Below are 25,775 nucleotides of genomic sequence, written 5' to 3'. Positions count from 1 at the left end.
AAGGTTGTACCATTATTATTGTATCGTAGCTTTGTTATCTAGGAAATAATGTAGCCGAGTCATGTCGTGGGCCAAATTAGGGTTTTAATAGAGTCTATTTGACTTGGGCCTGTCCAAGTCAAATTAGGGTTAGGCCCATGAGTGGGCGCCCCAACCCAATAGGGGTTGGCCGGCCGGCCACCCTCCCCCTCATATAAGGAGGTGGGGCGGCTAGGGTTTCAGTAGTCTAGTTTTGATTCAAGTTATGTAGAACCTTGGGTTCCTCCAGTATCACCATCCCTGCGGGGTTGGCCTTATGACGGCGTCTCGGACGTTCGTCTAGTTATCCAATAAAGATGTGTGAGTTCTTGAGTTGTCAAGAGTAATCATATGAGCTTGAGTATCCTTGAATCTGTCGAGGGAGTTCAAGATCTATCGGTCCTATGGATCAACAAGGTGCATCGTGAAAGATCGGGAAACCTAACCCTCATCAGCAAGAGTTCCTTCAGAAGTGGGTACGCGAATAGAGGCATATTGTCCCAGCCAGCTGATGAGCAAAAAAAGGTGGAAGAGAAACCTCCTTGGTCTGACCAAATGAAGACACTAAAAGCACAACGCAGAGCTCGTGGGGAGTGCTTCAAATGTGGTGAGAAGTACCAACCTGGACACAAGTGAACTGTATCTCTCAATGTAGTTGAAGAATTGCTTGAGCTACTACAAGCATGAGTCATCCTCTGAAGATGAGAGAGACACTGACACATCAGAAGATGAGACACTGATGAAGATATCCTATTGTGCATCAGTGGGCACAGCAGCTAAGAAGACAATCAAGTTACAGGCAACTATAAATGGCAAACAGGTGCTAGTGCTTGTTGATTCAGGGAGTTCTGGCAGCTTTATATCCCAGAAAACCGTTGACAGCCTGCAGCTCAAAACTGACCGTGTATCCGCCGTGAGAGTGATGGTGGCAGATGGGGCGAAGCTGCCGTGTGACACAGCAGTACCTGAAGTAATCTGGCACTGCCAGAATAATGTCTTCTCCTCCACACTGCGAGTGTTTGATCTCCAAGGGTATGCCATGATTCTTGGCATGGACTGGCTGGAAGCATGTGGGGATATGTGGATAAGTTGGGAACGCAAAACCATTCGCTTCCGTCATCAAGGCAAGCGAATCACTCTCAAAGGGATCAAGAACAGAACAGATACATGCACGCAAATATAAGGGGAGCAGCTCCATCGTTTGATTCGCACAGAGGCAGTGGCACAAGTCATCCAATTATGTCTAGTCCAGGAACAAGACAATATTTCCTCGCCTCCAGCAATTGTCGCCAAAGTGTTAATTGAATTCGAGAGCTGTTTTGGCGAATCACAGGAACTTCCACCTCATCGCAACTTTGATCACCGCATCCATATGCAACCCGGCGTGAAGCCTGTGAGTGTGCGTCCATACAGATACACACCACAACAGAAAGACGAGATCGAAAAGCAGATCAAGGAGATGCTCAAAAAAGGGATCATTCGCATCAGCCACAGTCCATTCGCATCTCCGGTGCTCCTGGTGAAGAAGAAAGACGGGTGTTGGCGATTTTGTGTGGATTACCGCCACCTAAACGCAGTCACGATTCCGGACAAGTACCCCATGCCGGTGGTCGAAGAACTCCTCGATGAATTGGCTGGAGCAACAATTTTCACCAAACTGGACTTGCGCTCGGGGTACCACCAAATCATAATGGCGGAAGAGGATGAAGCAAAAACAGCATTCCGCACACACAACGGACACTTTGAATTTCGGGTGATGCCCTTCGGGTTGTCGACAGCTCCAGCCACGTTCCAGTCTGCGATGAACCAAGTGTTCGCAGCGCAGATCCGCAAATTCGTCCTTGTCTTTGTCGATGATATTTTGGTATACAGCAAGACAGCGGAAGAACATGCGCAACACCTCACAGAAGTGTTCAAATTGCTGCAGCAAAACAACCTGTTCATCAAACGCAGCAAGTGCTCTTTCGCGCAGCATTCACTTGAATACCTGGGTCACATTATCAGCAAGAATGGTGTGGCTACTGACCCTGCCAAAATCGAAGCTGTCAAGAACTGGCCAAAACCATCAAACGTGAAGCAACTCAGAGGTTTTTTGGGTTTGGCGGGCTACTACCGCAAATTCATCAGGAATTTTGGAGCAATCTCTCGTCCGCTGACAAACCTGCTCAAGAAAAACACACAGTTTCTTTGGACCAGAGATGAACAAGCTTCCTTCCAAGCGCTTAAGGCTGCTCTGATTGATGCACCAGTGTTGGCCCTCCCTGATTTCAACCAAGAATTCATCTTGGAGGCTGACGCATGCGATACAGGGATAGGAGCCGTGCTAATGCAACGCGGACACCCTGTGGCATTCTTGAGCAAATCGCTTGGGCCGAAGAATAGGGCAATGTCTACTTATGACAAAGAGTGTCTGGCGATCCTTCTGGCTATCGATCGTTGGAGATCATACCTGCAACACAGTCAGTTCATCATACGAACGGATCAACGCAGCCTTGTCCATCTGACGGACCACAGAATTTCGACTCCCATCCAACAGAAGGCATACTTCAAACTAATGGGCTTCAACTACAAAGTGTTGTATAAAAAAGGATCTGAGAATAGGGCCGCTGACGCCTTATCTCGTCGACCTTCCACCACTGGGACATGTGCCGCCATGTCGACAGTGATCCCACGGTGGATCGAAACAGTAATCGAGGGTTATGCTCAAGATCCAAAAGCGCAACAATTTCTGGAAGAGTTGAGTATGAACAACAACAATGAACATGGGTACACTCTCACTGATGGTGTAATCAGACACAAGGGAAGGGTTTGGCTAGGTTCTCACAAAGAGGCACACAATGCGGTGCTCCAGGCTCTGCATAACAGCGGCCTGGGAGGCCATTCTGGCAACCTTGTCACCTATCAGAAAGTTAAGCAATTGTTTGCATGGCCCAACATGCGCAAAGATATTGAAGCCTTCGTTAAAAAATGCTCCATATGTCAGCAAGCCAAATCTGAACACTGCAAGTTACCGGGGCTGCTCAAACCATTGCCCATTCCCCCGGAGGCTTGGCACACAATCAGTCTCGACTTTATCGAAGGATTACCAAACTCCTACCACTATGACACCATCTTGGTCGTCATAGATAAACTCACCAAATACGGGCATTTCATTCCCCTCAAGCACCCTTTTTCGGCTATGTCGGTAGCTCGCCTCTTCCTCGACAATGTCTACCGTCTCCATGGGTTGCCGCAGGTGATCATATCAGACCGGGACAAAGTGTTCATCAGCACGTTCTGGCGCCAGTTATTCAAAATGGCTGACACTACTCTGAATTTGAGCTCCTCATACCACCCCCAGACTGACGGACAGACAGAACGTCTCAATCAGTGTCTTGAGACGTATCTCCGCTGCCTGGTGCACTCAAATCCAAACAAATGGTCTGCCTGGTTACCTCAAGCAGAGTACTGGTACAACACTAATTTCCATTCTGCGCTGGGTCGATCGCCATTTGAAGTCCTGTGCGGCCACAAACCAAGACACTTTGGCATCCAGAACTCTCTACAGCCAGTTGTAACGGATGTTGAGCATTGGCTCCAGGAACGACAATCCCTCCTACCAGTGTTCAAACAACACCTAGAGAGGGCACAACACCGCATGCAGACCCAGGCTGACAAGAAGAGGGTGGAGCGTCAGTTTCTGGTAGGGGATTTTGTCTACCTCAAGCTTCAACCATACATACAAACATCAGTGGCACGCAGGTCATCTCAGAAACTCAGCTTCCGCTACTTTGGTCCATACAAAATCCTCAAGCGTGTGGGATCAGTGGCATACAAGCTCCAGCTACCTGCCGACGCTCGCATACACCCAGTAGTGCATGTTTCTCAACTGAAGCAAGCGATCGGCGACTCCGACTTGGTAAGCACAACTCTCCCTGATCCTTCCATTACTGACAGGCATTCAGTTCAACCCTGCGCAGTGATAGCCGAGCGCTTTGTCAAGTGTGGAAGCAAAATGAAACCACAAGTTAAGCTGCAGTGGACCGGCTTACCTGACAATTGCACCACCTGGGAGAACCTCTTCGCGGTGGTGGAAGCTTTTCCATTGGCACCAGATTGGGGGCAAGCTGGTTTTGCAGGAAGGGGCATTGTCACGACACAGCACTTACCAGCTGCACTCACGGTGGCGCGTCGGACCGCAAGGAGGCAAGAGATTCGTGAAGCCCATCTGGAGGCCAAATCCACGACCCAAGGGCCCAAGACCACATCTGACGCTGAGAACGGGGTGCACGTCAAGTGAGCCTGAGTGAGAGCAGATCGGGATCGAAGATTATTCCAGTTGTAACTAAACTGAGCACTGCTCATCTCCCTCTCTCCCTTCTCCTCCGATGAACTAGCTAGTTCATCAGGATTCCATCCTCCCGACGCGACGTCGGGGTTTGTATCTGATCGGATTGTCTATTTCTGTATCCTGTGAGAGATCGATTGTTACACGAGGGTGACAAGAAGAGGAGACTGTGCAGCGGCGAGCGCGCGCTCCAAGGCCGAAGCTGTGCGCTGCATATGCCGCCGGACGGAAGCAGCTGCTATAGTCGCTGTAGCGTGTACGCCGATCGATGCGTTCTCATGTCAGTTCTGAATGCATGCGTGCATGCTTCTTCGTCTCTTCAGACTTGCGCCTCTTCTCATTTCTTGTCCTTCATTCATGCTACTAGGCTGTTTTCCGGCGGAGGTTAATCGGAATTACAGACAGCCTCGGGAGGGATCGACCATTCCCACGAAAAATACAACAAAGATTACGTGCATGCAAACTAAAGTTGCTTGAGATTTCTTTTTTCAATCTATCTTTCATACTCCCTCCGGATAGGATTTAACCGGCGCGTTTGGCAAATTCTCTGGGACCAAAGGCAAACTCAGGCAAACTCACGCAGTTTCTTTTCTCTAGCTCGTTTAGGCGCGATGGCATTGATTGCCGTTTAATCTCCCTCCTCCCATAGTCCCTTCCTCTCTGCCGTGTAAATGTGAGCATGCAAGCGTGAACGAAAGCTGGTTGATGGTGTAGATGTTTGCATGCAAGTGTGAACGCTGCATGCATGGCGTTTTCTCTCTGCCCCCTCATAAATACCCACGATGAAAATTGAAGCGCATGTCTCTGTTTTATCTTCCTATCAGAGTTTGCCTGAGTTTGCCTTTGGTCCCAGAGAATTTGCTAGTACGCCTGGACCTATCGATATTACTTCTATTTGTTTGGATTCAACTTCTACAAATGTGCTATTACGATGGTAGTAGCACGACGCAGTTTTTCTACCCACACGTGGGTGTCCCTGGCTTATCGTAAGGCCACTGTAGCTTCAAGATTCGTGTTCGGAAATTTACATCTACATCCTGTACATTGTTCACCTTCTCACCCTTATAGAAACCAAAGTGTACAAGGACACTTCGTTTTCCCTATCCCGTGACCCTATCTTCTCTCCTCCTCCTCAAGTGCGCCGCCGCTGCATCTCTCCTCATCCACCTCCCCCAGCAGCCTACCGTGCTACATCTGGTGTCCCATGCTGCCACCCCAAACCCGCCCTCTCACATCGGCCGCCGGGAGCACACGGGGGCCACGACCCAGAGATCCAAACCGGACTCAGGTCAGGTTCCCCACGCCGGTCTCCTTCAAATCGATGGGAAGGTTCCGTGCCTCAGATCGGGGCTGGAAGGTTTCATCCTTCAGATTGACAGGAAGGCTCTCTTTTATTGGCAGAGGAACTTCTATTGCGGTTTGTTCTTGGATCTATCCCAATTAGTGCGAGCATTAACGGGAGCATATAATTAGTGCGAGTATTAACAGAGCATATATCTTCCCATGGATTGCAGTTTGTTCTTGGATTTCTTCTCTGTTCTTGGAATTCTTTTTTGTTCTTCTCTATTCTTGGATTAAGCATATAATAAAGTACAGATCCATATTTTTCTTAAATTCTTAAATCTAGCATACCTTAATCCCGGTTTACAAAATCCAAATATTAAGGATCAAAATCAAAACTATATGTCCCATAAGTGTAGACTTTGAAACTACCCTCCGTCTAATATGAAAGGAACCGAGAGGAACTATGTAAAAGAAAGAGGGACGTGCTGACAAGAAATAGAAAAAGCTCAGGGTTGTTGTTACAAAATAGTTGCACGAATCTCAAAGCAATACAGAGGGAATTAATGGCTGTTGATAAGCCAGGGACGCCCACGTATATGTAGACATGCATTTTCGGTAGTAGCAGTACATAATAAGACTTCCTTAATTTGATTCTTTGATTCGTAGGATAAAAAGATATAGAAATGGAAAAATCATAGTATTGAGATGTCATGCCTAGTCTTTTATTCGATCCATAATAAGTGTTACGGTTTTGGTTTAAATTCTTACTATACATCTTACATCACCAACTACCTTTCCGGCATTATTTTATTCAAATGCACGATACGAACTTATCAAGAAGTGAGCAAGTGAGATGAGAAGCCGAGTTGATGAGTTTCACATCTTGAACCACCAGCTCTTTACGGTGTGCACGACGGCCAACCCAATCTTCTGTAAACCCCAATGACAGAATAGTGCACAACTCCAATGATGAATATTGTAGCGGTAATTGACTAGAAGATGGGTGACCGCTTCTAACACTAGTAGAATAAGGGGCTTCCGTCCAGGTCTTTAGTACCGATTTTCTTACGAACCGGTACTAAAGGGTGTATTAGTACCGGTTGCACTGCCCAGACCACCGGCAACCTTTAGTACCGGTTTCCTTACGAACCGGTACTAAAGGGTGCATTAGTATCGGTTGCACTGCCCATGCCGCCGGCAACCTTTAGTACCGGTTCATGCGGGACCTTTAGTACCGGTTCGTGTCACGAACCGGTGTTAAAGGGTTGGCGTCAGCCGGAAAACGTTTAGTACCGGTTCGTGTGTCACGAACCGGTACTAAAGATGTTTCTGCTCCCCACGCACCTCCACCCCCCTCCTGGAACGCCTTTTTTTGCTTTGTAAAATACAAATGAAAATAATAGAAAATTGAAAAAATAAAATGTTTTCAGATTCTTGTATGTTATGCAACCTACTATTCGGTGAAATGAAGAAATTCGAATTTTGACTTTTTTTTTGAAAAATGGTCGTGTAATATATCAAAATCATCGTGGGAAAAAGTTACGTCCGAAATCAACAGGGTTTACCAGGTTAGCCAATTTTTAATTCTCAAAATTCCAAATGAAAATATTAAAGCAGGAAGATTTTAGTTTTTTTTCCAGAAATTTAGAATTTTATATATTTAGAATTTTTTAAAATTAAATTAATAATTATAAGATTTATTGAATCCCAGAATATTGCTATTTCTTTTAGCAAATTATAAGATTTTCAATTTTTTAGGTTTTAGGTTTGACAAAAAAATATTAATTTTTTTAAAAATAATTAAAATAATACAAATTAAAATTTTTATTTTATTTATTTATTCAACATTATTATTACATTATTACTTTTGTTTATTAAAAGAATTATTTGGAATTTAAACAATAAAGAAGTGTGACATCGACCAACATGTTAATATGATTGATATGATACTACTATCAACATGCGCGCGAAGCACTTCGAAGTGGGACGGGAAGGAACTCGGAAGTTAAGCGTGGTAGTGCTGGAGTAGTGTGAGGATGGGTGATCAACCGGGAAGTTTGACCACGGGTAAGTAATTTGACTAAAGATTAAGTGTAGTTAGAGACTAATGGAAATACTAGAAATTCTGAAAAAATAATAAAAAAGGGAGTGAAAATTAATTAGAAAAAATGGATTTTTTTTAGCAAAATAGCCTTTAGTACCGGTTCGTGTTACGAACCAGTACCAAAGGTCTCCAGCCCCGCGGGCTCCTCCATGCCCACGTGGAGGCACCTTTAGTACCGGTTCGTAAGGAACCAATACCAAAGGAGGAGACTTTAGTACCGAATATTTAGTACCGGTTCCAAAATCGGTACTAAAGGTCCTCTGGAACCGGTACTAAAGGGGGTTTCTCTACTAGTGTAAGCATCTCTTGCAAACAAGGATAGAGCTGCCTCATAGGCGCTTGGTCATGCCAGTGAAAAATAGAAAACCTTACCAATTTACACTAGCTAATGATAATTTTGAGAATATGAATCCAAATAAATAGAGGTAATATCATAGGTCCTGCCTTCTTGCAAAATGGACAAACATCATTATGGGGACATCTGCAAAAAAAAATGGCATCTCAGTTGTAACTCACCAAGGATTTTACTTAGTTGCAGCCTCACTCATAACTGAAAAAGAATCTCAATTGCAACATTTATTTACAGCTAGAAAAAACTTAGTTGTAATCTAGCTTATAACTCATGTGTAGTACGAATTACTATGCAATCGAAGGACGTAAGTACTACGTAAAACTCAAAACCGTTTTTTAAAGATCGAAGGTGAAGGTTTGCTTCTTTTTTATCGAGGACAAGGCGAAGGTTTACTGTGCTGTCCGAAACTCCACTCTGTATGCATCTTATCGGGGGCCGGGTGATACGTATGGACTAGACAGAGAGGGTACACAAAAAATGGGCCTCCAACGAATGAGCCCGGTCCACACGCATAGACACAGCCAGAGATAGATAGCCCGCTGGAGACCGGCCCAATGAAATTCTGATAACCTCGTGTATCCTACCTATCGTGATCAACGAGCAAAGGAGACAAAAAAAAAAGCTTCGTCCAAGTTCGATTTGTTCGAAGTTTCCGAGGCCACACGGCCTCGCCGTCTCCCCCTACTTCACCGTGGACGCGGTGATGGCTCCGCCGCGCCTCTCACCCCCACTTCGCCACTCGCATCGGAACCACCAGCGAATCCCAGAAGCGAGGACGCGCGTGCGCCGCCACAGCCAGCCTCCACGAACCACGTCCCTGCCCATCTCCGGTGTCGATCCGCTCCGAATGGCTTCACCGTCCGCGGCAGGGGCGGCTGCCGCGGCAGCGGCGGGGTGGCTGGTGTCGCCGCTGCTGCAGTGCCTGAGCGACCGGGCCACGTCCTGCGCCGAAGACCTCACACGGTACCTTCCCGGAGGAGCGGGAGACGCGCACGCCGACCTCGCGCGCCTCTCCGACTGCCTCCTCCGCCTCCACGCGTCTGCCTCCGCCGTCGAGCGCGCGCGGCGCCGCCCCTTCGACCCGAGCCTCGCCGCCTGGCTCCGCCGCCTCAAGGACGCCGCGGACGACGCCGACGACATCCTCGACGACATCAACCACGACCGCCTCGCGGAATCCCCGCGCCCTAAGCTCCGCCGCATCCTCGAGTACTCCCGCTCCCTCTGCCGCCGCCTATTCTTCTCCGATGACCCCCTCACTCATCTCCCCTCCGTCCTCGAGAAGCTCGAGGCCGCCTCCGCAGCCAACAACGGGGTCGTCCACCTCATCATCCAGCTCTCCGCTGCCACCTCTCCGCAGCCCGGAAGCCCGCTCGCCCGGAAATTTAGCTCTGCCATCCCGGACGACAGCACCCTCTTTGGCCGAGGCCGCGAGCTTGCCAGTCTGCTGGAAAGATTAGTTGGGTGTAATGGTCCTGCTCAACAAGGGAACCAGTCTGCCATCCCTGTTGTTGCAATTGTTGGCGACGGCGGCATTGGAAAGACAACGCTGGCGCAGATGGCCTTCAATCATTTGAACATCCAGGTTCACTTCGATCTCCGGATGTGGGTGTGCGTGTCGAGCTGTATGGATGCGATGGTGCTTACTAGGAAGATACTGCAGCAGGCCACAACAGAGGAGAAGGACTATGGTGGGGTAGTCAGTTTTACTAAATTGCAAGATTTGCTGATTTCGGCCGTTGCAGGGAAGAGGTTCTTGCTCATCCTTGACGATGTTTGGGATGACAATTGGACCAAACTTTGGGAGAACATGGACTGGTGGAGGACCCTGCTAGCACCTCTGCAGAATGCTCAGCAAGAGAGCAGAATAGTTGTGACTACGCGCACGAAGAGGGCCGCTGACATGCTAGGTGTAAGGATCCCCCCAATCACGCTGCTTGGGTTGGGTACTGAAGAACATTGGCTATTGCTCAAAAAGTTTGCGCTGGGCTGTGAGAAGAGCTGTGAGTATCCACAATTGCAAGAAATCGGGAGGAAGATCGCTTTGAAGCTTAGAGGATCCCCTCTTGCAGCCAAAGTAACTGGCAGGATGCTTAGTGATACTCGAAGTACAAGGGAATGGTTCAGTATCTTGGAGGCAGATATTCATGGTGATATTGTCTCCACACTTTTGGCAAGCTATTATCATCTGCCACCAAACTTCCAGTGTTGCTTCGCATATTGCAGTATATTTCCCAAGAATTGGAAATTTGAGCCTAAGAAACTTGTTAGGATGTGGATATCACAGGGTTTCATTCAGATGGAAAATGGCAGAAGCATGGAGGATATTGGTAGGAAGTATTTCAAACAACTTTTGTCAAGATCATTCTTTCACACACTCAAGCGAGGAAGCAAAATGATCTATGTCATGCATGACTTGATTCATGACTTGGCACAGATGGTTTCTGATGGTGATTGCATGAGGATAGAAGGTGACATGTCCAAAACTGTACTGCCAACTGTTAGACACTTGTCTGTTTCAAGTAAGTCTTTAGGGCAGATTATGAACCAATATGACTTGAAGAGATTAAGGACACTAATTGTATTTAGAGATCCTTTGATGCCTCCGAGTCCTATCCCAAATGGTTTTCTTGCCGAGATAAAGAATGTGCGCACGCTCGATTTTTCTGGATGTGATATATCTGAATTACCTGAAGCAATTGGCCTACTAACTCATCTGCGCTACATGGCACTCCCTGATAGTATCAAAATCTTACCTGAATCTGTGAGCAGATTACTGCATCTTCAGACTTTCGATATCCCAAAGAAGTGCCAATTCGATAGATTTCCTGAGGGTATGCACCAGTTGGCCAGCTTGCGTCATCTTAGCATAGATTCAAAGTACATCTCAATGATAAGAGGTATTGGTAGTCTGGTTAACCTTCAAGGTTCTGTTGAATTTCATGTTAAAAAGGAAAAGGGGCAAACTTTAGAAGAGCTGAAAGATATGAACAATCTTCATGGGGTTCTTAGCATCCAGAATCTGGAAAATGTTCAATGCAGGGAAGAAGATTGCAAAGCTCAATTGGCCAAAAAGCGGTATGTGCAGATTTTAAAACTTGAATGGAGCTTTGCTAACACAGGTTTTGGTCCCACCATGGATGCTGATGTATTGGACTGCTTACAACCTCATCCCAACCTGGAAGAACTTCACATCACAAGGTACGAAGGGGTACCATCACCGCGGTGGTTGGAGATGAAAACGCTGTTCCACCTGAAATCCTTATATCTAGCTAACTGCAGAAGGTGGATGTTGCTTCCTGCTCTGGGGCAGCTTCCATTTCTGAGGGTGTTGCACCTTAAGGAGATGAGTTCTGTTATTGAAATTGGCTTGACATTCTATGGTGGCTTGATGGCATTTCCATCACTAAATGATCTTGAATTTGATGACATGCCAAATTTAGTTTGTTGGAAAGGAGGAACCAGTAACTCTTTTTTCCCTTCCCTTCAAAAGTTGAAGATTTCAGACTGTCCAAAATTGGTTGAAGTGCCCTTACTTTCTCATACAATAAAAAGGGTGGCAGTAGAACGGAGTCAAAGAATTTCACATCTCAAGTTGTCCCCTTATTGCTCATTTGGATCAAGCAAATTCACATTGGAAATTTCTTCGGCAAGCATTCTGAGTGAAGGGTTCTTACATTAGCAACACCTTGAAGCTACTGAGGTGCTAAACATTAGGGGCTGTTGGGGATCAGTGACTGCTGAAAATTTTCAGGTATTAAGATCACTAAGAAAACTACGGTTGTGCCAGTGTGACATGGATGGTGCAAGACTGAATTCGTGTTTGCAGCATTTAACTGATCTTGCTTTCTTAGAGATAATTGAGTGCCAGAATATCATGTCTTTTGTCTTGCCAGTTGGATCAAGATATTCTACAACACTTCAGCACTTGTGCTTCGAGGGTTGCCGGAATATTTCCTCCTTGGCTACCTTGGAAAGCTTCACTTTCCTAAAAAGTTTGATCATTGAGAGGTGTCCAAGGGTCACAGCAGAGTCCTTACCTTCTGAACTGAAGAGAATGATATCTCTTAATAAACTGAGTATATCACATTGCTCAGGGTTTGAGTCATTACCGAGTAGTATCCCGCAGTCCCTGGAATTTCTTCATTTGGTTGGGTGCCACCCAACGTTGACTGAAGCGTTACTTGAGAGGCAAGGTCCAGAGTGGGATAAGGTTGCCTTTATCTCCCAGATCACAATATACTAAATGTATGCCTTCTGTGCTAGTTGTTACACGGCAAGCTCTCTTATAAAATAATGGTCGATTGAATGATCTTTTACAGAGTCATGAACATATGTTATTCTATATGCTGGAGTTAACCAATCAGATGTCCTTTGATATAACTTTCAATGTTCCACACACTATCAACCTACATTTACTGCACGTCCTTTTTGTCTAGTGCACTCATCTTTGTTATTCTTTCATTATTTTGTTTGCACTAATTTACTTGTCAATGATAGACCGAGATATGAAGACTAGAGAGGTGGTTGCTATCTTGTATCGGTTGGTTGCTATATTAATATAGCAGGGCGAAAGCCTATTTCGAGGAGGGTGAAGACTAGAGAGGTGGGGGAATAGGAGCTTACAAAAACTACTTCTACTAAAAACCGATCAACAGAAGATTTAGATATTACACGCAAAAAACACAGATGATTCAGATAAGCTAGTGAAGAACTAGAACAAAACTAGATTTAGGACAGCAGGTACTGAAGCAGCAGAAATTAAACAGATGAAATCTGGACAAATTCTAATGTTTCAGAAACAGATATGCAAGAACATCAAGCAAATATAGTATAAATAACAAGTATGAACCCTAAAGAGATAGGGTTTAACTTGGGACATTTTCCTAGCAGGCGCATCTTTGGCTAGAAGATTCGTCCATTTCAGGACCTAAAGCTGTGACTAAACTCCATGGGGAATCAGGGGTATCCTTTCTTTACGGGGAAAGAATTTGGGGTATCTTTTTTTTTAGATTTTTTTAGCTGTATATGGTTGGCATATATATAGATCTAATTTGTATCTGATTGTACCATTTCATTCCTAAAATAGATGTTTCTTTGGATTTTCAGGGTCAATGCTACTTGTCTGTTACTTTTGTATGCATATATATGTATGTAAAGGAGTCGGAAATCACCGTGTTACTTTTTTATGACTAATCTAATGGTATCATTTCAACTTGACCAACCTAAATATTTTAGTGATTCAATTACTTGTCGAAGATAGAAGTTTGACTGCATGCTTCTAGGGCATCATCCATTTTGAAATGTTGGTAGCAACTAAATCCACCTCATGGTCTTCATCCAAAAAGGTGTTTCCATTTTCTGCTTGTGAGTACGTCATTCTGTCTGTGTTAACAAGGTTGATCATCTATACCAATGTAGAGAACTAGAGATGTGATACGCTGAGCAGAGCTTTGGTTTTACCTGTCCTTTTTTGTCCCCCCTGGGATTTGGAGCTATTCTTTATTTCCCTGAAAAGTGACAGAAACCTCCCTCATAGAATTATTCCTTTAAGCGAGAATATTCCGCCCAGACAAGGCATTGTGCAACAAGAACGTAATTATTTCATTCCATTGTGGTTTGGAGTTACGTTTGTTTCCTAGCAATCTAGCAGAAACTTTATATGCATTATCACAGAGCCGTTCCTTCGAAACAATAATCTACCATCAACAAAAGGCACCGGGCAACAAGAAAGAACAGAATGCAGACCATTTGGGGAAACTAAGTACAAGTCGAAGCATGTAGTTAATTAATACACTGCAGGAAACAGAGGACAGCTGAGCTCATGCATCTGGCAACTGTATCCCGACACGGAAGTGAGAAGGTACACCTGGCAGTGGGGGATGATACTAAGCAGTGTTTGCTTGCTCTCAGATGGGCTTTGCACTTCATCCCACCACAGATGTTGTTAGTTCTTGTTCACATCCACAGGCCAGCTATCCCAAGTAAGATTTCTTTTTTGTTTGTATCTAGTTTCTCTGATGGCATATATGTATGTGTATCCCTTTAATTCTTATGCATCCCAAGAGGCCGTGCTGCTTGTGCTAGTGGATGGGACTGTTACTTTGGCAAAAGTTTACAGATATTTGCTACATCTTACATTTTGTAGCTATATATTTCAGCGGTATTGGGAGCTTCAATGCCAGCAAACATGTTGACAGAAGACCGTGTTAGTGCACACAGAATAAATTCGAGAAACATGATTGAGAAGAACTTAGTTGAGTGCTTGCAAATTTACAAGGTTACTGCTGAAACTGAAATGATCAATCCGCAATTGCTTTCTTTTTATGCTATGAATTTTTGAAGGAAACACTAGGACACTGATACTATATATTTCTTCTAGGTCCAAGCAGAGATACTCATAGTTGACAAAGAGGATGTGGTTGTCGCACTTTTGGAGGCAATCAAAGAGCATAGGATTACCACACTCGTTATGGGTGCTAAAAAGAGGTATATATTACTACGTTCCAAAATATAAGCCTTTTTAGAAAGGTAAAATAGCTTTCAAAAAAGTCTTATATTTCAGAACAGAGGTAATAGTATATTAGTACTTGCTACTTACATTACATATCTTTTGATTCTTGGATGCTAGTACAATATTCTATGTCGTGCATACTAGTTAAACATGTCATTCTGGTGGGATGTCGTTGGGGTGGCAGCCTGGCACAGTTCACTACAACTTACTGATGACTACCATTGCTTTTATGTGACCTCTGGCTCTTGACACAGAAAACATGACTGGAAGGGTAAGACAGCAGATGCTTTGGATAAACAAGCCGATTGTTTGTGCAATATTTTGTACCTGCATAACGGAATTCTCGTTGCAAGCAGGTAATGATTGACTGTAATATTTTTCTGCCAAAGTAAATTATTATAGTTCACAAAGACATAAATTTACTGTTTTCGATTGAAAAACTTGCAAATTTTTGTTACCCTAGTAGCTTTCTTACATCACTCTTTCTAGCTTCTATTTTCTGTTTATCTGCATTTCTCTTACACTCTTGTTCGTTTACAGGCATCGGCACCCAGCCAGAGACATGGACATACCCTCTTTGAGAGGCTGCCACTTCTCAGGCAGCAGCAACACCACAAGATCATCTTCTTTCTTCAACTCTTGTAGCACCGCTGACACGTTTGATGCTGAACATCTTGATGACCCTTCCCTGGTGATGAATACGACCTACATATACAATGATAGTAGGTTCAACGCCATAATTGGTCTCAAGTCATTTGCCACTTTCAGGGAGCTAGTAAACCAGCAACTTTTAGCTGAGCACTCAAGGGACTTGTACCAGGCATTTCACATCAAATACTGTGACATCTTTACTAGATGTCAGTTCATTGGTGGCTTTGACTCACTCATTGGAGTAGATTCCCAAAATTTAGGTGAGGCACATTGGAAATCCATCAAGAGCTGGCCTGCAGTTTTGGAGTATATTGTCAGTGTTCTGAAGACATTACAAATGCAACTCCTCAAGCAGAACCATCGTGCATGCAATGGATTTACACATGATGACCTTTCAGAAGCAGCAAAAAAACCTGTTAGGTGTCTGTTCACTGTTGCTTCAATTGTATCTGACCATGAGGTGAGGAAGTCACCAGAGAAGCTCTTCTGTGTATTGAACATGTACACAGCTCTGATGGACGCTACCCCCGTTCTCAGGAAAGTCTTCTGTACAGATTCTATCAGTACAGATGTTGAGGGGGTTCTTGCAAAACTGAAGGGCTCTGCAAGGGGAATAGTTAAAGTACTTAAAGGATTGATTCGGACTTACAACTCACAAAAATCAATGAAGGATGGAAGTATCCTGGCGTTATCTCAGTACCTCATGAGATACATCAGTCTCCTAGTGAAGCATAAAGGCTCACTTGATACGATCCTAGATCATGATCACACTGACGATCACGATCGGTTGACAGTTGATGGAATGAGTCTGACATATCGTTTAGTGTTTGGGCTCATCACTGATCTGGAGTCAGTAATATATAAGCATTCCAGGTCATTTGCTTCTGAAGGACTCCAGTGCATATTCTTGGTCAATAACATACATTTCATACTTCAAGAAGTCGAGCAATCAGATATACAGTTGACTGTAAAAGCGAAGTGGTTTGAAAAACGCCAATTGCGCATCAACGGGTACACAAAGAGATACATGTATGCATCATGGGTACCTGTCACATCCACCTTGGATGTTTCAAGAGGCCTGCCTCCTAGTAAAAAGGCAAGGATAAACTTCTTCACATTCAGGCTCACCAGTCCGAGTCCCATGCAAAGTTTTGCTTCGTCTTTAAGTGCAACTTGTAATCTTCAGATGTTCTGGAAGGTACCCAGTCCAGCTCTTCGAGATGAGCTTCGTGCAAAGATCCTGGGGTTTGTTACTCGAGCCTACAATGGTCACTTGGAAAGTCAAAAACAGTATGCAGGACAAAGTGCCAAGAATTTTGAGCCTGAGTGGAAAAGCAAAATTAATAAATTGTTTGAAGGATGAATTAGCAGTTTTTTTTTCTGTAAGCAGAAGTGGATGAAGAGCTCAGTGCGAATATAGGCTCTACATATTGTACCTATGTTGATATCCGTTGTGTTTGTCACTGTAAATGATCAGCTGAATCAGCTTAATTAATGACGTATTTTTGCTAATGGAGGTATTTATATCTTCAACCTATATCCTTGATGACTTATATCTGCGTGAAATGAACGAGGTTTAGTCTTGGGACTCTAGGGTCATTATAATGGAAACGCAAAGTTGTACCTTTTGTACTTGAAAACTAAAGACGTATTTTTGCTAATGGAGGTATTTATATCTTCAACCTATTACTTGATAACTTATATCTGTGTGAAATGAACGAGGTTTCATCTTGGAGCTTCAGAGTTTCAACATAGAAAATGCTAGCTCGCCTACATATTTCTTCATTTCAAGTACTGTACAAAAGGTACAACTTTGCATTTCGATTTTAATGTGAAGAGGAATGTTATGTTTATTCGTACTTTACTTTTATATTCTATTAATCATACTGCAAACACAAATTTGCTGGCTAGTCTGTTATGTTGGCTCTACTTGGATTTTCCTGCTTGGAGCTATTTCCTATTGTCCCGAGACATCCTCTCCTGTTATTTGTATGGAAAATGATGGATACTTTTGTTACATGAATTTGCAGCTGTACTCTTCTGGAAGGAAGGAGGGGGGTACCAACTGCAAGCAACAAAATACAATGTTTCTGAGCAGGGGCTTTCCAAAATCCAAACCAAGAGCCAGTATTTCTCCTAGAGGAAAAGGACACGCAAGGTATTAGCTTCCTGACAACACTTGACTTGTTTTTTACAGCATGCAGCATAGTTTTTACAGTCGCCTAATTCTTGCTAACCACATCGTCCTTTTCTCTCAAGTGATACTAACAAAAATTTATTTATAGAGCCAATCAGATGCTAGATTTTTTTTTGTAACAAGATACTCTGCTTCACCAACCACATATATTTTTGTTGAAAAGGATGTGTCACCCCTGGCCTCTGCATTGAGTGATGTTTCGACGTATAAATCTGGTGTATTTTTTGTTTCGTATTCATTGCGCGATCCCATCTGGACTTCAAGGCAGATGAAACTTGACCAATTTATTAAGTGAGTGAAACCAGAAATCCTGCCCTTCATGGGGACTGTCTATGTCCTATTGTTGCCACACCTTCCTAGAAAAGCTTCGCCTCCATCATGCGGCATTTTATTTCTACACAATGGCAATCTCATACTAGCCAATAACACAGACAGCTTGTTGAAGCATCCATAATTCCTTCATTAAGGTGCTCCTATGTGGCATACAGAAAAATAGGAATCAGTTACTAGTTCTTCTAAACTTTAGCCTATTATTATGTGTTACTAAGGCTATATATGCGAAGACAAGTTAATTTGCAGTTCGATAACAGTATAGCAAAAGTAAGTAACTGAGATCTCTTCTGTAGTTCTAGCAACGTCCTTACTTGTTGTGCTGCCCACTAATGTCACCTTTGGTATTAAGTTTTATCAAATCTCTTTCTAATGATCCTACTCTTTTTTCGCGAAAACGCAAAAGCCTTGCGTTTCGATGCATTGATAGAAAAGAAAGTTATATGTACAAGCCCCCGAAAGGGTGCACCCCACCACACAACTCAACCCAAGAAAAACTAGTCTAGGGGAGGAGTTGATGGACACCACGGGCTCCCACGTCCACCCATTGCCGCGCGTCAGACCTAATGTCGTTGAATAGGGACGTCACCGAAGGTCGTGCGTTGTTGAATACCGCCGCATTCCGGTGCTTCCATATCCAGCACGCCGTAAGCATGATAATCGATGAAGTTCCTTTGCGCAGCTGGCGAGGGGCGGTCCGCACAGCCAGCAACCACCACTCCGCGAAGTCACCCTCCACCGTGGGAGGACCTGAGGTGGATCGGATCCACGAGAGGACCTCAAACCACACCGTCCTGGAGAAAGAGCACCCGGTCAGCAGGTGCGCCATGGACATCTAGGCGCATGCGGCAGGCCCCGCCGCGCCAGTCTCTCCCTCGTCCAGCACCTATCCATGCATGCCAGCCAAATGAAGAACTTCACCCTTGGCGACGCCCGGGATTTCCAATTTAGCCTCCACGATCCTGAAGTGATGGCCCCTGGAAGAGGGTGTCATAGCAGGAACGGGCACTGTATCGGCCATCCGTCGTCCAGCGCCACACCATCCTATCCTGCTCAGCTGAAAGATGCACATCATGCAGCCTACCCCATAGTTGCACGTACTGCCAGAGTGCGAGTGCACTTGGCGCGCCAGCTATGTCAGGGATCCAGGCTCGATCGATCAGCGCTTCTCGGACCGTACGCGCCTTCCTGCGGCGTTTAGGTACTAGCGCGTAAACCTCCGGCGCCATCTCCTTAATGGACCTGCCATCCAGCCATTTGTCCTCCCAAAAGAGGGCGGACTCTCCATCGCCAACCTCCATCATGGTGGAGGCCGTGAAGGCATCGAGCTCCATCTTTGAGAACTGCATATCAAGCCCACGCCATGGACGCGCGGGGTCAGTACGCATCCTCCAGATCCAGCGCACCCTCAGACTGGTCGACCAGTGCGCGCCAAGTCGGGGATCCCGAGACCCCCCAGCCGCAGCGGCCGACATACCCTGGACCAGTTGACATGGCGGTGCACCGCCGTTGGCCTCTCGCCCGCCGGCCCACAGGAAGCCGCGCAAAATCTTGTTCACCTGCTTCAACGTCTTCTTGTCTAGCCCCAACACCATCAGCTGGTGCAGAGGGATCGCCGCGAGGACCGCGCGAATCAGCGCCAAACGCCCTGCCCTGGGCATCATGGAAGCCCGCTAGGTAGGGAGTTTGTCAGCCAACCGGTCTACCAGGGGTTGAAAGGATGCAGCCGATAGCCTCCTGATAGAGAGTGGGATGCCGAGGTACTTCACCGGGAACTGCGCCAGCTGGCATTCCATGAGCCCAGCGGCGCCAGCAGCCTCCTCCTCTGAGCATCCAATGGGGGAGACCGAGCACTTGGCGAAGTTGGTGCGCAACCCCGATGCCTGCCCAAAGAGCTCCAGAATGCCGCGGACAGCGTGCAATTCCATCTCATCTGGGTGGCAGAAGATCACCACATCGTCCGCGTACAGCGACACCGATGTCACCAGGTCACGATGAGCCAACCGTCTGAGGTGTCACCAGGTCACGATGAGCCAACCGACACCCAACTCGATGGCCTTGGCCAACAACCTATTAAGCGAGTTCATCATAAGGACGAACAGCGACGGCGACAGGGGGTCACCCTGTCTCAGGCCCCTCCTATGCCAGATGGGGGGGCCTGGCTCGCCATTGAGCAACACCCTGGTGCTTGCCGTTGAAAGCAGAATGGAGACCAGCTCGCGGAACCTGGGGCCGAACCCTATCTTGCGAAGGACCTCCATAAGGAATCCCCACGAGACAGAGTCCGCCCGAGCTATGTCCAGCTTGAGCATCACCCGTGGCTCTTTTCTCCCATGCAAGAACTTAGCAGTCTGCTGGACCAACATAAAGTTGTCATGGATGCACCGCCTGCGAATGAACGCACATTGGTTACGATCCACCAGCGACTCCATCCTAGGGGCTAGCCGTGTAGCCAAAGTCTTAGCCACTAGCTTGGAGAAGATGTGGATAAGGCTAATCGGCCTATAATCACCCAGCGCCACCGCGTCCGGGCACTTAGGCAGCAGGATCATTATTGCCTGATTTAGGCCTTAAAACCCGCGCCCACACATCGTGAACAGCTTGTCGAAGGCTGCCATAAAATCACCCTTGACCACGTTCCAGCATTTCTGCAGGAACTCGGCCGTGAAGCCGTCGGGGCCTGGCGCCTTGCCCGGCGGCAGACGCCCAATCACCTCCCAGATCTCGTCCTCAGTGAACGCAGCCTCCAGCTCGGGAAGATCCTCTGAGTGGGTGCCCAGAAAATCCAAGTCCAGCGAGTGCACCCGGGGAAAACACTGCCTCCATATTTGAGGATACCAGGTTCAGTGCCAGCTTTTCGGTCACGGTTAGCTTAGCGGTTGACTGACCAATCACGAGAATTGAACCAGGTACTTTCTACGAAATGTATTGAGATATTTACTAGGTCTCTGCTCATGGTGGTATCAACACAATTAATGGTGTAAACTGCAATTATTTTCAGGAGGATCAGTGGAAGTTCGTTCAAAGCTGTCCCATAACATTGGAGAATAGGCACGGCATGGTGGCATACAACTCAATCAGGATCATGGTGGCATACAAGCCATGCTTGTAGTATGTTGCAAACAATGGTGTATCAGCCGCAGCAAAGGAAACTTATCCATGAGCCGCTAAGTATTGCCTCCGAAGTTTCTAAAGCGAGGGAAAAAGATCACCTGATCTCTTTTATATACTGAATCTGTACAGAGCACTTTCCTGAGCCATAGTCAGGCTGATGACTTGTTGACCATCGACTATCAAGGGCACTGAGTCCCAGCAGACCGTCTCACAACGGGTCATTGCTGCTCTGAATACAGCGCTCGAGCAAAATCTCGAAGGGGGACTAATTCACTTCATACTGGAATAAGTCAGAACGACCAGACAGCAGACATGATGGTATGAGCTCATTGGGTTGAAAAACGCCACATTGAAGGCTGGAGAAATTACCTTTACTAGTCTCTGGTGAACAAAAATCAGAGGTAAACACCATACTACAAGTAGATTGTTGGTCTGAGACATTGATCTTGTTTTAATGCAAATGCCAATTATTCCTATACCTGCATCTTTTTTTTTACTGCACACTCCTACGGGAGGTGCTACCCACCGAGCTGGTCGGTGCCGATCGGGTTACCGCACACCCCGCGCGCCCCCGCGTTACCAACTGGGCCGCAGCCCAACAACAAGTAAACCCTTTTTTTCGTGTCTTTTTGTTTTCTGCTGTTTGTTTTCTTTTTTAAAAAGAAATCTTTCTTTTAAATCTGAACATTTGTCAAATTTTAGTATTTTTAAATTAAGAAGAAATCACTTTTTAAAAATCTGAACATTTTTCAGATTTGAAAATTTTTAATTTGAACAAAAAAAAATTCTATGAACAATTTCCAAATTTGAACATTTTCGAATTTGAACAAATTTTATATTTGAACAATTTTCGAATTTGAACGATTTTCATATTAGAACAAATTTCAAATTTGAACAAATTTCGAATATGAACGATTTTCATATTTGAACAATTTTTGAATTTGAACAGTTTTCATATTTGAACAATTTTTGAATTTTAGTAATTCTCAAATTTGAACGTTTTTCAAATTTAAACATTTTTCGTATATAGACTTTTTCAATTTAAACAAAAAAATAAACAGAAAGAAAAGAAAATAAAACAGAAAACAGATAAACAAAAAATAAGAAGAAAAAAAAAGAGAAAACGAAAGCGAAATCGAAAAAACGCTAAATGGGCCAGGCCCAATACCCGACCAGGGTGTGCGGCAACCGCATCGGCACCGACCTGGTCGGTGTATAGGACTGGCCCACTCCTACCTGCATGTTCGTTATGGCAAAGGAGCGATGGGCAGAAAAGCCGGGCCACACAATGAAGATAGGCTGTTTGCATGTATTTAGTACACTATCCTTGACAGGCCCCCGAAGGAAAAGAGGCCTGGATATTCCACGGGCCAAGCTTTAGCATCGGCATAGAGGCTCTTGGACCGCAGGCCAGAGGTGCAATGTTGGTCGGTTTATTGATTATTTTCCAGCAAAACTTATGCACCTTTTCCACTCCAAAACATTCCTAGCTTTCTGCCTTCTTAGGATTACTCGTTACCACAATTTCAATGGCCAGCTAGATATTCCAAGTTTAACAAACCAACTCAATCATATACAGATGCACATACCAAAGTACTACTGCTGATCCGGGTCTTTTGGGTTTTAATAATATTTGAATTTTGTATGCTCAACAAATGTCTTTCTGTCTATTTGGTGTTAGCATCTCTTAACTTTTTTAATCATTGACTTGAAAAAGGTCTCTGCATATATTATTATGCATTATTAATTGTTTTGTCATAACAAACTGTTTTTTATTTCTTTTGAGGAATCGTTACCAATTCTGTTCAACTGACCTACGTTCCCAGCTCTATTTTTAATCTATATCTAGTTCTTATATATATCACAATATAAAACGAAAACATGGAGAGATATTAATTAGTCCCTCAATGATTTGGGGTGCTGTTCCAGTTCCACAAGCAAAGATCACACAACTGGCCGGACATGGCCCCATGTATAAACAACGTACACAATCAACGGACGGCACGACATCTATATGTGAGCTGCATGCACTGCACTACGCTACACTACACTGCATAATTAGAAAAAATAGAAGGAACCGTGTGAAGCTAATTGCCAGGTTAACGACAGGCTTTTCTGTGCCTTTCCCTCCCTCTCACGCTAACAGTCTTGACCTTCTCGTCCTAATCATGCAGCTCACGATCTTTAACATGTCTTTCTGTTCGTTTGTTTGTCTGCTTGCTGCGTTAGTATTATACTAGTACGGAGAGTTCTTTCGGAAGCAAATTTGGTATTGTTTTAGTCGGAGGTGACACCATGGCGGTGCCTGCCGATCGAGAGCTCCTCGCCGCAACAGCCTTGCTGCCGTTGACTGGCGTCAGACTTGCTCGCGCGCCGGATACTCCATTTTAGTACTGTAAGTAGAAACTGGGAACCTGATGTCGGGGGAACTGGAAAGTTAGCAGCCCGCAATTAAGGTGTTTTTTTTTTTACACTTGCTAATATCGTCATTTATCATGCTGTGCTAAACCCTTCTAGACGGGGCCTCATTTAGAGTGTGGGAAACTGTTTTTTCTCAGTGCCAGAAATAAACTGGCTCTTTCTTTGTATTGCGTAGTTCTTTCGTAGTACGCTGTTAGATAATAGTTAACTCAGTTTTGAACAGTGCCACTGTGAGACCTTCGATCTTCATGGATTTTGTTCTCACCTTCCCTGTGTGCACTGCGTCCTTACAAGGTTGGTATCTAGGCGTGCTGCTCCTGATTGAAAGGAAATATTTGCTAGCTGGCATCATGTAAGAAAACCATTGCAAGCAAGCACAAAACTAGAAAATGCAAATACATCCATATGGCCCCATAGAAATCCATCATGTCACTACCTATGGTATGTTAGGGCAAGAACTATGGTATGTTAGCATGTGCAATAAAGTCTATCGCTAATTTGGATGGATTGTAGAAAGAGGCGACTCGAAACAAGATGAAGCATTTGAAAACTGATTCAAATATGGCACGCCGAAGTCGGATGCATAAAATTAATAGTAGGTGTTGTGTTAGGTCCGGGGTCTACACATGAGACTAGATGAGTGCCCTCTTCCATGTCTTGCTCAACATGTAAGACACATTTGCTATAAACCGATAATGACAAGCAGACACCTTACAAGTGGACCTGATTAGACTGGAAAATTAGCCATTTATTGTATTAACCTTATGACTTTAACATGGAACCTTGCCAATTATTCTCTTAACCGTGCGACTAACATGTCCTTTACGCTGATCAATTATGCCATGACATTGACAGGATGCACAACTCCTCGTATTATAACATACATTTCCCTTCCAAGGTTGCTTTTGGATCAAGGCTTCGGGTGCATCATTGGTTATACATCTTATTCAAGCTTAACAACAACTAGCCTGATTTCAGAGCTTTGCCAAGATCAGCCATAGCATTGCTTCCAAAAGCGTTTGGTATGTTCCACTTGTTTCTTCCCGGCCGGCTGACATGTAAAGCCCTGAGACATGCTGCCTTGTCCGGGACCTAACCCTGCTCGTACGAACGGATCAAAAAGGTGATTAGTCATTTCTAGACTAATTAACTGTGCGCTTTAGACGTCGCCGATCCGGGCCGAAAACGAGGTTTAGTTAAACAGATGACGGATCTGTGCAGTAGCATTTAGATTGCTTCGGTCCTACAGCAGTTGATGTTGCTCCACTGTTGTTTAACATATCAGGATGAGTTGCTGTTCATCTTCTCCCGCCTGCTCGATCGCCAACTCCCCCAGTGTTGACAACTCCAAATTTAACAGCTCCCTGGCTGGAGTTTTTTCTAAGTTATCTTCTTCATCAGGCTCAGCTCACATGCTGGGGTTTTGTGTTTGCTTTGGTCTGAAGAGTTGCTCGTAGGAGCATATCACTGTATTGGCAGTACCGCTTTGTCCCCTCTACCAGACCAGGCACGTAGAATTTGTCAGAAAACAAGGCTGCGGTACAATCATTTGTCTGCCCCTCTTGCCTTTTTCTCCACTTATAATTTTTTTGAGCATGCTGTTATCATCTCGTTTTACACTTTCCGGAGAACAGCCTGCATCTGAAGCAGTTCGTTAGAGCATCCCCACTCGTTGGCGCTCCCCACGCCCAAATCCGGCGAAATTTTCGTCCGGATTGGAGGAAGATTTGGCGTGGGGAGGAGTAGTTTCCCAGTCGTGTGCTCCCCAAGCGGCGTTTCTCGGGGAAAAAGAGGATGGTTCGGGGAATCCGGACGAAAGAGGAGACACGTGGGCGTGGGCGGTTGGTTTAGCTTCATCCGGAGTCCCGGGAGACCCCCGGGAAACCGAGGATGGCATGGGGAGTCCCGGACGAAAATAGGCTCAAATCCGGACCAAAACGAGGAACCGGGGGCCTGACTGGGCCGTTTTTCGCCGTCCGGATGAAAAAAAGTGGCCGTGGGGGGCTCTGTGGGGAGACGAGTGGAGATGCTCTTACTCCCTGCGTTTCCTGAATATTCAGCATTTGCATACCCATCGTCAACCGCTTCATAACTCGTTCTTTGATGCCTAATGGTACTGGTTGAAGGAATCTTTCGAGACTAGAACAATCACATGACCATATAGAAAAATTTGCTGTTGGCGAGAACAGTTCTGTACAGTCCAGGATCTGATCCTGAAACTTCCATTAGGTAGTCAAAAGGTTCAAGTCCTGTCGCTGCAATCACCGGTCGAGAGTTGTTCGATTCTGTCCCAAAAAGTTCTCCCCGTCTTGCCGAGTTCCCGAGCGTCGTGTCTCCTCAACGCCGCGTGTAATGCATTGCCATAACAAATTAAACCTCGATATATAATTCGAGACCAAAGCCTGAAGATCTCTGTTCGTTTTCTTCTGATAAAAATATGAACAGCTCGTTTCTTATTTCCTTTCT

The 25,775-nt window shown here is 45.2% G+C and overlaps 2 protein-coding genes and 1 pseudogene across 2 annotated transcripts; all 3 read left to right on the top strand.

The window, feature by feature from the left end:
* Window positions 1-8,788: 8,788 nt before the first annotated feature.
* LOC124662532 lies at window positions 8,789-12,505 on the top strand (annotated as a pseudogene).
* A 1,027-nt stretch (window positions 12,506-13,532) lies between these two features.
* Window positions 13,533-14,956, top strand: LOC124662531. The gene is made up of 5 exons (XM_047200358.1): window positions 13,533-13,677; window positions 13,759-14,066; window positions 14,244-14,362; window positions 14,465-14,571; window positions 14,851-14,956. Exons 2-5 carry the CDS (start codon window positions 13,907-13,909, stop codon window positions 14,954-14,956), a joined length of 492 nt encoding a protein of 163 aa, XP_047056314.1. The 5' UTR covers window positions 13,533-13,677; window positions 13,759-13,906.
* Window positions 14,957-15,139: 183 nt separating this feature from the next.
* On the top strand, window positions 15,140-24,706 carry LOC124667874. Its single transcript, XM_047205111.1, has 3 exons — window positions 15,140-16,764; window positions 17,346-17,405; window positions 24,165-24,706. The coding sequence occupies exon 1, from the start codon at window positions 15,159-15,161 to the stop codon at window positions 16,608-16,610; it is 1,452 nt and encodes a 483-aa protein (XP_047061067.1). The 5' UTR covers window positions 15,140-15,158; the 3' UTR covers window positions 16,611-16,764; window positions 17,346-17,405; window positions 24,165-24,706.
* The last annotated feature ends 1,069 nt before the right edge of the window (window positions 24,707-25,775 follow it).

This window comes from Lolium rigidum, chromosome 6 (genome assembly GCF_022539505.1).
Source record: "Lolium rigidum isolate FL_2022 chromosome 6, APGP_CSIRO_Lrig_0.1, whole genome shotgun sequence".
NCBI lineage: Eukaryota > Viridiplantae > Streptophyta > Magnoliopsida > Poales > Poaceae > Lolium > Lolium rigidum.
The sequence above is the reverse complement of the archived record's forward strand: the minus strand, read 5'-3'. Positions and strand labels throughout refer to the sequence as shown.

Coding starts and splice junctions, on each gene's coding strand:
- LOC124662531 (XM_047200358.1), top strand. CDS start 13,907: ATGCATCTGGCAACTGTATCCCGACACGGAAGTGAGAAGGTACACCTG. Junction 14,067..14,243: donor CCACAGGCCAGCTATCCCAA/GTAAGATTTCTT, acceptor TATATATTTCAG/CGGTATTGGGAGCTTCAATG. Junction 14,363..14,464: donor AGTGCTTGCAAATTTACAAG/GTTACTGCTGAA, acceptor TATTTCTTCTAG/GTCCAAGCAGAGATACTCAT.
- LOC124667874 (XM_047205111.1), top strand. CDS start 15,159: ATGGACATACCCTCTTTGAGAGGCTGCCACTTCTCAGGCAGCAGCAAC.